Source organism: Apis dorsata, unplaced genomic scaffold (assembly GCF_000469605.1).
Source record: "Apis dorsata unplaced genomic scaffold, Apis dorsata 1.3 scaffold_5, whole genome shotgun sequence".
Lineage (NCBI taxonomy): Eukaryota > Metazoa > Arthropoda > Insecta > Hymenoptera > Apidae > Apis > Apis dorsata.
This window is the reverse complement of record NW_006263308.1, coordinates 838,010-854,150: the sequence shown is the minus strand read 5'-3', so window position 1 is coordinate 854,150 and position 16,141 is coordinate 838,010. Positions and strand designations below refer to the sequence as shown.

The window sequence follows — 16,141 nt, the reverse complement described above, 5'->3', positions numbered from 1 at the left end:
TTTATGAATTTTTAATTATATAATATTATATAATATTATATAATATTGATACATATTGATATATATTTGATAACGAATGTTTGATATTATATTGTTTTTCAATAGAATATTTAAAAATTTTTTATTTGTTGTTTTTATTTTTTCAGTTTTTTTTTTAAATCCTCGTTTCAAATCATATTATATATCAGATATATTACGTTTTATAAGATCATTATCCTATAGATCTATCTATATTTTATATTATCTATTTTTTAATTTGTATTTTATCTGTGATCACAATCACGTATCAATATATATATAAATATAAATAAATAAATTGGAAATATAAATAAAAAGCAAATATTAAAAAGAAACATAAAAATGTGGAAATTATGCCATATTCAGAATATTGCAAAATTATAAAATTAATATAAATAAAAAAAATAAAAACAAATAATAAATAAATAAAACAAATAATAAAAGAAAGATAAGATTTAATCATCAATGTCATTTCTTAAATGAAGAAGACATCTATTTTCAAAGCAATAGAATAAAAATCGTGGATCATTGTCATCTTTTGAATTTTTTTAGAAATATATCTTTGACATTCAATAGATGGCGTTGATGGTTAATTTTTCAAATTTTTTAAAATTTTTACTTATTCTATTTGTATCCTTTTCATTACATTTCTGAATCTTCTAGAATTAAAAAAATCGTCGACGAAACATTCAGTTTAAAAATATAAAATATGATTTTCATAATAATGATTTTCATAATAAAAAATATGATTTTTATGAAAAGTAAATATTTCAAATAAATATATAAAATTTCAAGAAATTCTTGTTTTTGTAGATAGTAAAAAAATATGCCATCCTCAAATCATGTTCTCCTAACGCAAGATTGAAAATTTTTATTTTGGAATAATCGAAAAAATTTCGCATGCCATTTTTCATCGAATTATATTCTCCTAATATAAAATGTAAATTTTGGTTTTGTATCACGTTTTATATATTATTTCTCTATTTATCTATATTGAATTATTAATTTATATTACATTCTCTAACAAAATTATTGACTTATATTTTACTTATACCTATTTCTTTGATCTAATTATTAATATATGTTATTTATTTGATAAAATAATTGATTTACACTACTTTTTTAAATAAATGAATTAATTTATACTAGTTGTCAAACATTGATTAATAAAATATAATTTATTTATTTATTTTTTACTTTTTAAATATTTATTTCTTTATATTATCATATTTTCAGAAATGATTTTTATCGTCATTTTATTTAATTTTAATTAATTTAATAATTTTAATAAATTTAATTAACATATTTATTCTCTAATTTTATACTTATCTTACATATGTTTATGTTTTTAAGCAGATTGAAACTGTAAGAAAAAAATGTATAAAAATATATATATATCATGATTATAGTATAATAAATGATCATAGTATATATAACATAAAAAAATATAAAAATAAATGTAAAATAAAAATACAACATATAATGTATACAACATATAGAAAAACTAATTTATATATAAAACATATCTAAAAATATACTTCTTATGATTTAGAAATGATGAACAATATAATCATAATGATTAAATGAAATATATTTTAAATAAAAAAATTTTATTTTTCTTATTTTATGAAAACTAAATAATTTATTCAATCAGATCATATTATTGAATAATTTTTAAGAGAGATATTAATACAGAAAAGTCTATTATCCACTTCACTAATGACATGAGTACACTCGTCTTACTACTAATGTATTACTCTTAGTAGAAATACTAATACTATTACTACTCTATAGCTATTTTATGTAAAGTAGTGATGGATTTAACCTAATAATTTCTATAATAATTTTCTAGAAATTTAATTTTTATAAATATTTTCAATATTATTTATTATCTATAAAAACTAAAAATAAAAATTTAGTATATTTTTTAAATAATGAATAGTTATTTATTAGTATTAAATATTATTTATGAGTTCAAAACTCATAAATAATAACATTACTATCAGTATTTAGTAAAAAACCTGCACAAAAGTGTGTCGATATATATGTGTATTCATGCTTTGTATTATGTCTTCAATGTGTTTAGAGCATTCTTATATGACTATGAAAGGAGAAATGCATATATATGATGAGAACGGCACCAATACATGAATATATTCTATTGCTATTCAAGATGGAGAGAAAACAACGTATGTTTTCTGTAAGGTGGTTGTAAACAAGAAAATCGGAAAGAAATATCTATTTGTTAAATAATAATTAATTGATGAGAAATGGCAAAATCTGTATTGAGTTCTGACACATTGCCAAAAGCAGGTCGGGTAAATGAAGGTAATTCTTTTTTTTGAATCAATCCTGTCATTCTCTATTAAAATAACTCATTTAATTAATCCTAATAATCGTTTGTTTAAAAATGTTGCAGTGTGTCGTGAATGGCTGGTGCATGAAGATGGAGCTCTCGCATATCGTTTACAGGATGAAGAAAGTAAGATTAGATCATTTATAAAATATTACTGATTTTATTCTAGTATTATGTTTATGTTTTATAGTTAGAGAACATTACTCTAGCAACAAAATGCGTAATGCACAAGTCAGAGAGGATTTACCAAGAGCTAAAGTTGAACAAGAATTGGAAACTCTCAAATATCAATCTTACATTCAACAGCAGTTAGTATTTATATTTTCAATATAATTTATTAAATATTTATTATTTTGCATTTAAATATTTTTATTTTTAGAGAAGAAAGAGATGCACTTGTTGCAAAACAGATTGCATTATCTTTAGAACGTGAAGAAAGACAACGAGAACGAGAATTACAAGAACAAATGAGACTGCAATTGAGGTTGGATGACGAAGCTGCACAGCTTGAAATTGAACGACATATTCAAGAAGAGAAAGATGAGGTATATTTAAAGATATTCTAATTTTATATTTACTAATATGCATTATTATAATTTAATCTGTTTTTTAAATAAAGGAATTAGCAAGAAAATTGCAGCAAGAAGAAGAAGAAAGTGCTATAAGTAACCACGATGGTCCTGTTAATGAGCAATTACTATTAGATCAAAAAATTGCAATGGAAGCACAGGATGCTGAACTAGCACGAATGCTTCAAGAAAAAGAACGTGCAAAAATAAGGAAAGCAAGACAAAAAGCTAGACAAAGAAAATTGGAACGACAACAACTTCAAGAATTAGAAGAGCAAAATCTCACAGAGAAACCTCAACGACCTGATAGATTAGAATTGAAGAATGTGCAAAGTAAAACTAGAATACAACAATCTTTAAATTATCCTCAATATCCTGATCCTGAAGAAATACAAACACTAGATGATTCAATTGAAAATATAAGAGAAGTGCAAAATGTGGCTGCAATTATTGATCCTACATATAATGGAAATATACATAGAAACACTTCAAGTAGTTCAAGCAGTACAGTAAGCCCTACATATGCATTGCCTACACCACCACAGGAGCTTATGAATGATGATGCTCCATGTTATATGCCTATCCAAGGACAACGAAGAAATCAAATACAATCTCCGTCCCAAACTCATGAAGAAAAACATAAACGTCGAGTGAAAGATGGTTGTAAACAACAATAGAGATAGTCTGTTTCTTTAATGAAATATTTTTTGATATTTTTTTTTGTTGCCATGAAGAAACGATATTTTATTTATCATAAGTTTCATAGAAATTTTTATCATATATGCAACTTAAAAATCAATACAAAATAGAATTAAATTTGTATCCTTCGTTTACGACGAAATATAGTTAACGAAAGCAATATAAAAATAAATGTGCCTTTTAAAATGATACGGTGTAAGAAATCAACGAATATCAATAATTCATCAATATTTATTAACAAATTGCACCGTCCTAAATTTTAAATCTGCCTTTTTCTATATATATTTATCGAACTGAAAATAATATATTAACAATTATTATATTAATGATATCAAAAAAATTATTATGCAAAAAGAAAGAAATAATAATAATAAAAAAATAATAGATAGACAATCAAAATTAAAATTAAAAAAAGAAGTTTCAGTTACTATATTTAATTGTATTAAATAAGTAATCATGTACAAATATTGACAATTTAGACTGAATATTAAATGGTTTAAAGATTTTAATTAAACTTAAATACTGCTCTCTAAATTTACTATATATTTAATATATGCATTCTCATTGTCTTTTTCTTAGAGCAATATTTTTTCTTTTAATTATTTAAAGCAAAACCAAGAATAACTTACTGCCAAAGAAGACATTCATAACGTTCATTTTACATTAGACAAAGTTTAGTATTAGCAACATGAGAATATATTTTTTTTGAAAAATATTTGAAATTACGAATGCGTGCTATAAAAAAAGTGCTTCGTAAATTTAATAATAATCTTTATTTTAAAAAACAAATTTAATGATTATGTTATAATTTTTACTAATCTATTATAATATAGACGCGCAGTATTTATAGTATTATTATTTAATATTGCTTCAATATTTAAGCTTAATTCGTTATTTATGGTGATTGGAAATTTATTCAATAGTGATAATATTAATTCTTTTTTACATTTATTGTATGAATACAGCTCTATACATGGTATATTAATAAATTATTTACAAAGTTATGATACACATTTTCATCAAAATTCCCCGTACAAATACACGACAATAATTCATTCCATGAACTTATTATGATAAAAAGAAAGGATCAATTTAATGTAACAAATATATTTGCCATATGAATATAAAAGTAATTAGTTTTACAATTTACAGAATATGCTAGTTATTTTTGTTTTTTATAATACATTTTGAAATTCTTTGTTGTTTTAATATTCCGAAAATATAAGTCAGTGAAAGTTTTTTCTGTACAGTTGTCCACACATTTAGGAACTTAATGGCTCTAATTAGAACAAAACACTTCATTTTATAGTGCAAAAATGTTAATTAAACTAATTAAACAAAAAAGTTTATAGATTATACAAAATAATCTTTTACATAAAACATATTAATTTTAAAAAATATACTTTGCAAAATATTATGTTAGTATACAATTAACATCATATGGGATTACTTACTGATAAAATATAGCTTATACTGAATATTATTAAATTGATAGCAAAAAACTACCTGCTTCTTTTGTTGTATATTTTAGAAATTAATCTTGCTCTGTGATAAACTTTGCATCATTATGATGTAACAAAAGTTTCGTTTCACATGGTCCCACATATTATAATTTCTAATTCATCTTTTTCTCCCTGTGCAACCAAGTATTTCGAAAAACAACTGCATATTTTTTTACATATAACTGTACATATTATTTGGAAGAAAGCACTGTATATTATCTATCATATATTGTAAATTGTGAATTATTTAAAATTGGACAATATTGAATGTACGATTGAGCAAAAAAGGGAGTTTAAAAAATATTCATAAAATTACAATTATTTAATTTGATGTATGTTTTGATCTCATGGGTAGCACAAATTTGGTTCTACATCGAATATAATAACCTGGCTTTCTCATTTCTGTGGTTTTTCGTATAATATTCTGTGTTTCTTTCCCATCTTCTCCCTCATCTTCATCATCACTCAATATCGGAATGAAATTATTTATCTTCCTGTATAATAATGAAAAAAATCTATATTAAATCTGCATATATTTAAAATATTTAAAAAGCATATAAATCATTAAATTCTTAGCTGTTTTTAGAAGCATAAATGAAATGTACTTGTAGAGCATAGAATGTGAAAAGTCTTAAAACTGTTTGATGAAGTAGTAGTAAAGAAATAAGCTAATAACATGCTTAAAAAAAAGCAAATTAATCTAATTGAAAAGTAACCACCTACGAAGATCGGAAGTCGTAGTTTTTGATCTAGTATGGGGAGGTGAAAACATATATTTTGGAACTTCTCCAATTGCTGCAAATAAAATAATATTACTTTTGTTATAATTAATATAATTATTATATATTCATAACATTATTTTCATAAATTATTTTGATGAAAAAAATTTAAATCTCATAGTATTAAAAATATATATATAGTATTAAAAATACCTTTTTGATCCAATGGTAGATCTTTTGTTTTCTCTGGTTGTGAAAATAAAAATTGATTAGCTTCTTTATCCTTAGTATCTTGTTTTGTTGATTTTCGAGCTTTCCTTGATCCATCTATTTTTTGATTAGAGGAATTTGAAGTAGTACGCTTTTTTTTCATAACAACTTCTTTACTATTAAAATCATCTACTGGATTTGTGGTTTCTATTATTTCTTCTTCTATTATTGTCTCCTCAAAGATTCCTTTGTTCCGAGTACTTCTAGTTTTTCTTTTTATTTCTGTTTGTGATAAATCAACACTTGCCGCTCTTCTCATTCGGGAATTCTGTGCAGCCTGTTGCCTCTTATTTGCAATGGATATTCTCTTTTTTGATGGAACGCTTAAAATTTCTTCAAGTTCTTCTGGTATTGACTGTATCGATGATCTACGACTACGTGTATTCGCAATTGGTCTGTTTATTACTTGTTTCATCAAAAACTGTTCTTCTGTTTTTTCTAGTGGTGATTCAATTTCTTGTGAGATAATTTCCTTAGTTACATTACTAGTTCTCCGAGTTTGTATTGGACTGATTGTCTCCTTAGATACAGAACTACCACGTTTTCTTGACGATTTAATAGTACTTGATTCTTCTATTTCTTGTTCATTTGTTTTATATTCCTTTGTTAATTTAGAAGAATTTATATTCGATTTTTTTGCTCCTCCAGAAGATTGTTTCATCTTTGAACTTGTACTTTTTGTTTGAACTTTTTTCATGTTACCTTCTGTTGATATATTAGATATTGATAATATTTCATCGTTTTTTGTTAAAGATTTCACTGATTCTAGCTCTTTCTGTACTGAAGCAGAACGTCTACTGCTTCTTCTTATTGGAATCTTGATTTCTTCGCCTTCTGCTTCTATGGAAATATCTTTGGTTACAGAAGATGCTCGTTTACCTCTAGTTCTTTTTGGAGTTGACATTTCAGATAATCCTTCTGATCCAGAAGAGATCGTCTGTTTAATATTTTCATCTGTAGTTACCATAGATCCAAGTAATACTTCTTTCACAAGTGAACTAGCTCGTCTTGACCGTGATGTTTTTGATTGAACTTTAGAAGGTGAACTTAAAGGAAATGAATTGATTTCTTTTGTTATGGAAGAAGCTCTACGTGATCTGGTTATTCTAGGTGTAACTTCTAAGTTTAAAGTAGATATATTAACAATATCTTTTGAATTTGTACATTCTGGTATATCATGGATTGAGTTCTTTTTTGTTTTTCTATTAGAATTATTGTTATCAAGTCGTATTGATTCTTTCTTTATCTTAGTTTCATTTGCTACTTCTTTCTTTTTTATAGAAAATTTAGGCTGGCTGTTTTCTTGTCTATCTAAAGATGTAACACTTCTTTGAAGAGTATCTTGTACTTCCATATTGGAATCAGATTCGTCATCTGTAATGTTTAAATCACCATAAATATTATTAGTGTCTGAAGGTATTGATTTCGATTCTTGTTTTTGTTTATTTTCTATTTCATCAAGAACTAAAACTATCTCACTATCACTATCTGAAGACTCATCATCAGTAATGTCGAAATGCTCACCATTCTTTGAATTTGTATATTCTTCAACGTCATGAATAAATTCATTCGATTTATCGCGAAACGATTGATAAGATTGCTCTTTGTTTTCTGAATGATTTAAATTCTTTTTCATTACATTAGAAATATTTTTATATTCTTCTTCATTATTCTTGTAATTTTCTCTAATAGTTTCCAAAATTTTAACGCTCGAAAGATTCTTATAATTATTTTTTTCATTTTTTAATTTTTCATCATCACATAATTCTAAATGATTTGATTGATGTAAACTTTCTGAAAGTTTATTTCCATCTCTACAAAGCATTTCTGATATAATATCCTTTTCAATCTCTGTATTTATTGATTCTTTTGAACTATATCGCGATTCTTCTGGAATAGAACTTTTTATCAAAGGAGTTGACGCAAAAATACAATTAGTATTCTGTTCCTTGGAAATTTTTGATAAACACTGAAATTCATTTTCACCAGTTTTTCTTAAAGAAACATTTGTCTCAAAACTGCTATCTGGAGAAAGTATCGCAGTAGAATGAATGGAAGAAGATAACATAGAAAATCTTTTAGATATTTGTGGGATATTTTTTATGGAATGATTATCCAATACATTAACTGAAGAAGTATTTAAATATGAATTTACATAGTTTTTTGACTTTGAATAATTAGCTAAAGATTCGTTTATAGATTCTGTAGATGTTTGCAAATAAGTTCTTCTAAGACTTGGTCTAGGTCGAGCTGTATAAACATTTTTACAAGTATAATCATTATTTGATAAGATTGCATTTTCAGTTGGAGATTTTTCACTCACTGTTGAACTTTCAAAAACTTCTTCACTTAATTCTGAAGTATTAAGTTTAGAAAAATCTTCTTTTCCATTAATCTCATCATCAGAACTACTTTTCTTTGATTGACTAATATTGAATCGTATCTGTCGATTAACTTTACGCTCTTTATCTAATACGGGACTGTCCATGATTTCTTCTTGTAAACTACCTATAGTCGGAGAAGTTGAGGATCTTATAAGCTGCCGAATTTTCAGAATAGAATGCGGAGTTTCAATAGGAGTATTTCTATTACTGGATATTTTTCGTTTTACCAATGGAGTACTAAATACAGCATTTAAAACTGTTTCATCATCATCCAGCAACTTTCTACGCTTTGTTCTATCTGGAGTTCTCATTTCATTGTCTTCTTCATCATGTGTAACTTGTTCTAAAGTGCGTTTTCTATTATTTTGTACTATTTTAGGAGTCATTACACAGCTTATATTAACTCTCTCATTACTTGGTTTTAATGTAGTCCAAGGAGCAGTAACAAAAGGAATTACAGATTTTTCCTCTCTAAGATAAGTCTCTTTTGCTTTCTTAATAACTGTTTCATAAATATTTAAATTTTTTTGAGAACTTTTTTTATGAGTCATGGGTCTGGGATATCTGGACTCTAAACCTGTATCTAAATTTGTTTTACTTATGCTTATAGAAAATCGTTTCACCACATCAGGTAAAGTTGCATTATAGGCATTTAACATATCGGTATGCATATTTTTAGAGACAGAAGAATTGAACCACATATTCGAATTCCCACTATTTGCTTCCATATAACGACACCGCTGTAAATAATATAATAATTTTATATCTTCAGATTTTGAATCTTCCAGAAATTTGACAAACATTTCTTCTTCTTCAGAGTCTAGAGCCAAATGTAAAATATCTCCGAGTTTATCATAATTTTTACAAGCTTGAAAGAAGCACATAAGTAGCTGTGTATAATGTGATTGTGGTCTGCGATGAAAAGCAGATTGGACTAATCCATGTTCTACTGATAAACTTATCAATGTACTTTTGTCTTGAATTGATGACAAAGGTGGTTTTTTTATACGTAGATACATCAAAGCTAATTTGTGTTGACTGCTTCTTATCAGTGTCTTTAATACAAGTTTATGATGCCAATCTTTGACATCAGAATCACTAACTAATTGACCAGTCATCATGTCCAGAAAACCATGATAGTCTTCATGATCAAGTAGCCAAAAAGCTTGAGTAAGTTTTATAAGACTTGGTCTCATTTTAAAAGAGGAAGGATATTTGATTAATTGATCAACTCCAGGATAAGATCCTTGTAATAGCATAGCTAAATCCATCAGAAGATATATAGTAATTTGATGTTTACATTCAATTTCATTTGTTTCTGTTTGATCGCAATCAGTTAAATAACTTCTTAATAATGACTGTAAGGAAGGTGGAGGATAATAACCATTAGTATTTCCATCTCCAGCTTCTCTTTCCCATTGTAAATTTAAAGCAGGACATTCTCGAGTAATTAATTCATCTATGAAAAGTACTTCTTCTTTTTCGTCTTTCGGATTATTATTCTTAATTGATTCTCGTTTCTCTTTATACAAAGTGAACAGTTTCTCAAATGGATATGGAATCTTCAAAGTAAGAGAAATTGGTAATGGACTATCATCTAAATTTTGTGATTCAGGTAATAAACCTACGTCATAAAACCATAGCAGTACTTTGAAATACATAGATACTCGTTTCAATGCTCTTTTTTGTTTCATTAAATTGTTTGTTTCGAAAGGTAATTTTCCTACTACGTTAGACAGACATTCCAGTTGCTGATAACAAAACCTTAATGTTTTTACTTCGGATTCTCCTATATTATTACCTGATTGGTCAAATAAAGGAATACATAAATGATCAGCAATCATTTTTATAGAAGATGCACGCTGTATTCCCCACTTTAAAAAACTCGGATACATGTAAGCGGCACTTCCATCTGACCATTCTTTAGCACATCTGATTAAAAAAGTTGCCCAACGTTGTTCCAAGCAAAGTGATAATAACATATCTCTCTGAACATTATGATCACTAGAAAAAGAAACTTCTGTGTTGAAAGGTATCAAACCAACAGAGAGACATTTGTGAAATATTTCAGAAGGTTGCATTAATATAATTGGACCTGTGATGGCAATTTCACGAAGCAGCTCAGCCTGAACGCCTCTAGAAAGCCAAAAAGTTAGTTTTGATAAACTTAATTCTACCCATTCAAGAGATAAAGAATTTGGATAAAATAATTCTTCTGATGAAGTTATGTTATTGTTAGGAAATTCTTGCAGAGTGCGAGGAATATAGGCACAACTTATTATTTCATTATTGTTCATGTTGTAAGACCTATTATTTGTATTATAGCAGGCTAATATGCTATTTGGATTCTTACATTCACTGATAGTTTGAGGCATTTGTTCCTTATACCATTGATTCAAATCAAATAAGAAAGTTCTATTTATAGTCGAAATTAAAAGCAAACTATCTTCACCTCTCTTACATTCTGACTCTGTTTGATCTAGATTATTTCCTCTTTCAATTGTAGACAAACTAATTACTTTATCTTTTGGATCTAATTCGATCTCAAATTTAAGACTGGGCTCAGCTTCCAGATTAAAATATAAATTAGTTCCTCTATCACAATATTTTCGTTCAAACAACAAGGCAAACATTCTCAAGAGAGGAGGCATCTTAAATGAGTCATCTTGAAAAACCACCCATAAATAATAAAAAGGTCTAGGATCATCTGTTGGTTCTAACAATGCTAAATGTGTTATTATCATAGTTTCATCTACAGGCATACTAATCCATCCCACAGAACCATTATTTTGCCATATTATTATTCTGCCTAAACATCCTGATATTAAACAACCAATTTTTGTTGAACTAATTATCGTATTCGTTAATTTTTCATCTAGAAAACCATTAGATTCAAAATCTTCTCTATTAAAGCCAATATGTTTTTCTATACCTACAAATATAAAAATGAAAATATGTGTATTAGAATAGAATAAAAAAAAAATAAGAAAAATAGTATTGCTTTAGCAACTTACGTTGAGTTAGCAAATTGCAAGTCATATGTTTGCTATTATTTCTATGGAAGGAATCTTTTGTTGTTAAAATTTCTATTTCAGCAGGAGAAATTTCATCCATCATCACAGATAAATCAGGAACCTCCCAAATAGATCTCTGAAGATCAATCATAAGGTGATGAAGATTGCGTAATACTACACAAGCTATACCATCCATTTGCATAAGAATATTTTCTGGTCTTTTATCATTGAACTCTTCCCATTGTGTTCCACCAGATACAATACAAACTTGTTCTATACCAGCTGGCATCTACAAAAAAATATAAATATTATAAATATTATTTCATTCTAAATGTTTTATTTCAATACTTACTTTAATAGCTCTTAAAACACGAGAGGTAGTACAATCAAATATACACAATAAACCCATAGAATCTTTAATTCTTGTTGCTTCATTATCTAAACCAACAAGAAGTAAAGGTAATTCCCCACATTGAGCAGGAAATTGACAAACACAAGTGATCTTTCCTCGAAAAGTCCATGAACTAGTACTTTCACCAGTTTTTACATTAAGAACTACTAAATGGCAACCATAACTTAGCCAAGCATACGTAGTATCATTTAAAAAACCTCCATGAACATTATCAGTATTATTATATATTCGTGAAATATTTGATGATCCACATCTATGATCATCTTCTTCTATATTATTTAAATATTTTGTTATAGAATGTTGAATATCTATAACATTACGATTCTATAAAAAAATAATATGATTAGAAATGATATCACTATAATATAACATAAACAAGTATTGTAATAATGATGAATTTTCAAAAATGCAATATAACATTATTATTTACCTCGCAGCTAACTTCTTCTAATTCTTTCATATTTTACACGTGATATTAAAATAGATGAAATAAGGAAGAATCATTTATAAACTTTCTCACTAAGATCACCATAAGGTTATGTTGCCGCCAAATTTCAATGATCCTGTTACATACCGATAATGACGATTGGCATAAGCTTGAATAGCGTACATTCACAGTAAAATATGATAGAGTATTCGGAAAACGGCGTAATTTAGAATCATACAGAAGAAAATTTATATTACTTTTAAATTCGTTCCGCTATTCGTGCGTACATTTTAAAACTGTAACTATACAACTGCGAAGTACGTTAAGAAGTGTTACCAATTGCATGATTTATCAATGACATTTAATACAAACATAAAATATTAATTACTATATAATTTTAAATATAATCAAACGCATGAAAGAAATACAGAAAATTTAAACAAGATAATGAAATTTAAAAATATTCTAGAATAATTATACTAAAAGATTGTGAAATAAAGAATTTTGATTATCTATCGTATTCGATATTCATGGAAAGAAAGCATTGTTTCTAATTATTAAATTCTAATTATTATATTAATTTCATTTAAAAAATGAATATTATACTTGATATTTTAAATCTGAATAAAAATATTTATAAAAAGAAGAAGAATGTAAATAGATAAAAAATTAATAAACAACAATTTTGTTATTTTTTGTTATTAAAATTAATATTTTAATTGATGAATTTGATTTCTTAAAAGTTCCTATATTTAAATTTTACATATATTACACTTAAAATATTAAATTTCAAATATTTTTGTTTTATTTAATTTATTATATAATTATTTATTATAATTATATATATTTCAAAGGATGTGAATTATTTATTCAACTATTTCAATTATTAAATAATTTATTAAAAAAAATGAAAATATCTTAAATATATTAAATGCTCTTAAAAATATTTGTATAGTGGCTAGCCCCTAATTGATTGTGTCAAAATATTTTTTTATAAATTTCAAAACTAATATTTACTATATTATTTATCACAATAAATATTATCTAATACTATAATTACAATTATTTTATTATTAGAATAAATTCTGTAAATTATGAAAATTGAAACTATAATAATATTGTCATAAATATATATTAATTAATAATTCTAACCTTTATTAATATTACGCTTTACTAAATTGACTTACAAAGTTTAAAATTATTAATAAAATATTAAGAAATGATTATTGTATTATAAAATGTCATATCAAGATTCGCCGTTTTCGACTATGTATGGTCAAGATGATTATGATATTGATGAAGATAATGATGAATATTTAGAGGATGACAGAGATGTTGAAGAACAAGATGAAAGTGATGAAGGTATAATTATTTTATAAAAAATTTTATTTATAGATAATATTTATGTATTTACTCAATGTAAATTTTCAGACACAGAGGAAGCAAGTGAAACAGATCTTGGAAAATCTGAAGAATACACAGAAATAAAAGAACAGTAAGTAAATAAATTTATATTAACTTTTTTCTTTTAATAATGAAATTTAAAATTTCCAGGGTTTATCAAGATAAATTAGCTAGTTTAAAAAAACAATTGCAACAATTAAAGGATGGAACACATCCAGAATACAATCGTAAATTAAAACGCTTGGAGGCTCAATATAAAGAAAGGTTCACATTTTCTGCTATAAGAATTGTTTTAAATATAATTATCATGTTCTTTCTTCAATTAAGTTTTTTATTTACAGATTACGATTAAATATAATTTATCGTGATTACTTGACAGAATGGGTAGAACGAGATTACATATTAGAAAAGAAAGCAGCAGTGAAGGAGTTTGAAGAAAAGAAAATAGATTTAAAAGAAAACTTATTAACTGACATGGAAGAAAAACGGAAAATGATAGAATCTGATCGACACACAATGGAACTTACTGGTGATTCAATGGAAGTAATATAAATTTGATATAAGTATATCAACATATATTATGATTATTATAAAATATTCATTTTTCTATTCATTATTTAGGTGAAACCTGTAATGACAAGAAAATTACGAAGACGACCAAATGATCCTGTACCTGAAAAAGTAGAAAAACGGAGGAAACCACCTCCTGCTCAATTAAATTATCTATTAGATGAAAAAGAAATAGAAAGTGATTTAAAAGCTATTAGTCGCGGTAAAGTACTGACCACTGTTCGCAAACCAGGTACTGACACAAAATTTTAAAACAATATGCATACATTAATTTTGCATCATCTTACAACAGTATTACCACATTACAATGCAATCAACATGCCTTCACAACATATTCCTCCACCCTCTGATAGTCCTATGATAGAGACTAGAATAGAAGATGGAAAACTTTTACATGAAAGGCGATGGTAATTTTAATTTTTACATCTTCATGTAAAATGTAGATATATTTTATATTTAAATAAATAAATTATTAGGTTCCATCGTGGACAACCAGTATATGTAGAGGGAAAAGATTTAACTAGGTTTGCTGCAAATATTTCTGCGATAGGAACAGAAGCCGTAAGTAAATAAATATTAATAAATTCACATTATTTATTTTTTTTATTATATTTTTTTTTTAATAATAATTTACTCATTTCATAGATTTGGGTGAAGAAAGTTTCAGATGGAAGTAAAGTGCGGATATACTTATCCCAATTAAGTCGAGGGAAGATTTCGATCAAAAGAAGAGCATCATAATGACTATCATAATGAAGTATTCATCGTTATAAATTTAAGTGTTCAGTAATTGTTACACTTGTGATATGATATTAGACTTGTAGTTTATTGAAGTTCTATTTTCTGGATTCAATATAACTCTTACTGTACTTGTTTTTTGCCACCAATAAAACCAGACTTTTTGATGATATTGTATTGCCATATACATCCATATAAAATAAGAGAAAAGTAACAGAAACATCATAGCTAATAATAAATAAGTTGTCCATCGTGCTGGAGGAAAATTATCATAATTATTTTTTGCGTAAAAATCGGCCGCAACTATACAAATGTAAGAACATCCTATCGCCATAGGCGTAATAATAATGCTCCGAAGTAAATCAGCTTTCAAACTGCGAACATATAATTGATGTTGTTGTTGATTAAGGCACATCCAAATTATTATGGAATGTAAAATATTGTAGCGAGGAGTTCTCCTGACATCAAAGTGATATCCACATAATTCGCAACTATTCCTGTTACTTTCCTCTAGCCAACGTTCTAAACATTTTAAATGTATTGCACCCATAGTTCCCTTGAAAAAATTTTATCTTTTAATTTTTTTGGAATTCATGAAATTTCATTAATGTTGATGATTAGCTAACCTTACACTTGCAAGGATATGTAATAGGTAAATGTTGGGAAGAATCATAGCAAATGCGACAGTGTATCTCCTCATTAAAAGATTCGGGTAAACTCAATTTCGGTCTTTTATTCGAATCATGTTTTATATCAAGTTTCCGTTTTATTGTCAGCTTGACATCTTTATTCTTTTGATCGCATTCCGCTTCGACTTTCGCTATAATTTTTTCTAACACACTTTCGACAGAACTCCTTTGACTGGTCATTATAAACTGATTTTAGTTGTTTAATCTGAATATTTTTAATGTATTCAAAAGAAAAAAAGACGAACGAAAATATATCAATTACATGATAATTTCAGTTTGTTATCGTTATTGTTTATATCATTTTATGAAGTTATGTAAAGATAAAGCTCATTATAAAATATAACAATTTTTTTCATTATGTATTTATATA

General features: G+C 26.2%; 4 protein-coding genes across 6 annotated transcripts; 2 read left to right on the top strand and 2 right to left on the bottom strand.

Annotated features, from left to right (window-relative positions):
• The first annotated feature begins 2,020 nt into the window (after nucleotides 1–2,020).
• On the top strand, nucleotides 2,021–3,831 carry LOC102671831 (coiled-coil domain-containing protein 50). Of its 2 annotated transcripts, none has more exons than XM_031515403.1 (5): nucleotides 2,021–2,346; nucleotides 2,438–2,500; nucleotides 2,544–2,682; nucleotides 2,754–2,919; nucleotides 2,994–3,831. In XM_031515403.1, exons 1-5 carry the CDS (start codon nucleotides 2,289–2,291, stop codon nucleotides 3,618–3,620), a joined length of 1,053 nt encoding a protein of 350 aa, XP_031371263.1. In that variant the 5' UTR covers nucleotides 2,021–2,288; the 3' UTR covers nucleotides 3,621–3,831. The 2 variants fall into 2 exon arrangements, with proteins under 2 accessions (XP_031371263.1, XP_006607594.1); XM_006607531.2 differs by having other exon boundaries at nucleotides 2,026–2,346; nucleotides 2,565–2,682.
• A 737-nt stretch (nucleotides 3,832–4,568) lies between these two features.
• LOC102671510 (protein ELYS) lies at nucleotides 4,569–12,403 on the bottom strand. Of its 2 annotated transcripts, none has more exons than XM_006607528.2 (6): nucleotides 12,374–12,403; nucleotides 11,884–12,267; nucleotides 11,532–11,820; nucleotides 6,077–11,449; nucleotides 5,864–5,939; nucleotides 4,569–5,638 (listed from the first exon to the last, which is right to left on the bottom strand). In XM_006607528.2, exons 1-6 carry the CDS (start codon nucleotides 12,401–12,403, stop codon nucleotides 5,467–5,469), a joined length of 6,324 nt encoding a protein of 2,107 aa, XP_006607591.1. In that variant the 3' UTR covers nucleotides 4,569–5,466. The 2 variants fall into 2 exon arrangements, with proteins under 2 accessions (XP_006607591.1, XP_006607593.1); XM_006607530.2 differs by having other exon boundaries at nucleotides 5,868–5,939.
• Nucleotides 12,404–13,319: 916 nt separating this feature from the next.
• LOC102671243 (sin3 histone deacetylase corepressor complex component SDS3) lies at nucleotides 13,320–15,252 on the top strand. Its single transcript, XM_006607526.1, has 8 exons — nucleotides 13,320–13,732; nucleotides 13,802–13,865; nucleotides 13,925–14,038; nucleotides 14,116–14,317; nucleotides 14,396–14,576; nucleotides 14,637–14,751; nucleotides 14,821–14,905; nucleotides 14,990–15,252. The coding sequence occupies exons 1-8, from the start codon at nucleotides 13,609–13,611 to the stop codon at nucleotides 15,083–15,085; spliced, it is 981 nt and encodes a 326-aa protein (XP_006607589.1). The 5' UTR covers nucleotides 13,320–13,608; the 3' UTR covers nucleotides 15,086–15,252.
• Nucleotides 15,044–16,092, bottom strand: LOC102671390 (E3 ubiquitin-protein ligase MARCH3-like). Its single transcript, XM_006607527.2, has 2 exons — nucleotides 15,709–16,092; nucleotides 15,044–15,638 (listed from the first exon to the last, which is right to left on the bottom strand). The coding sequence occupies exons 1-2, from the start codon at nucleotides 15,949–15,951 to the stop codon at nucleotides 15,138–15,140; spliced, it is 744 nt and encodes a 247-aa protein (XP_006607590.1). The 5' UTR covers nucleotides 15,952–16,092; the 3' UTR covers nucleotides 15,044–15,137.
• Nucleotides 16,093–16,141: the final 49 nt, after the last annotated feature.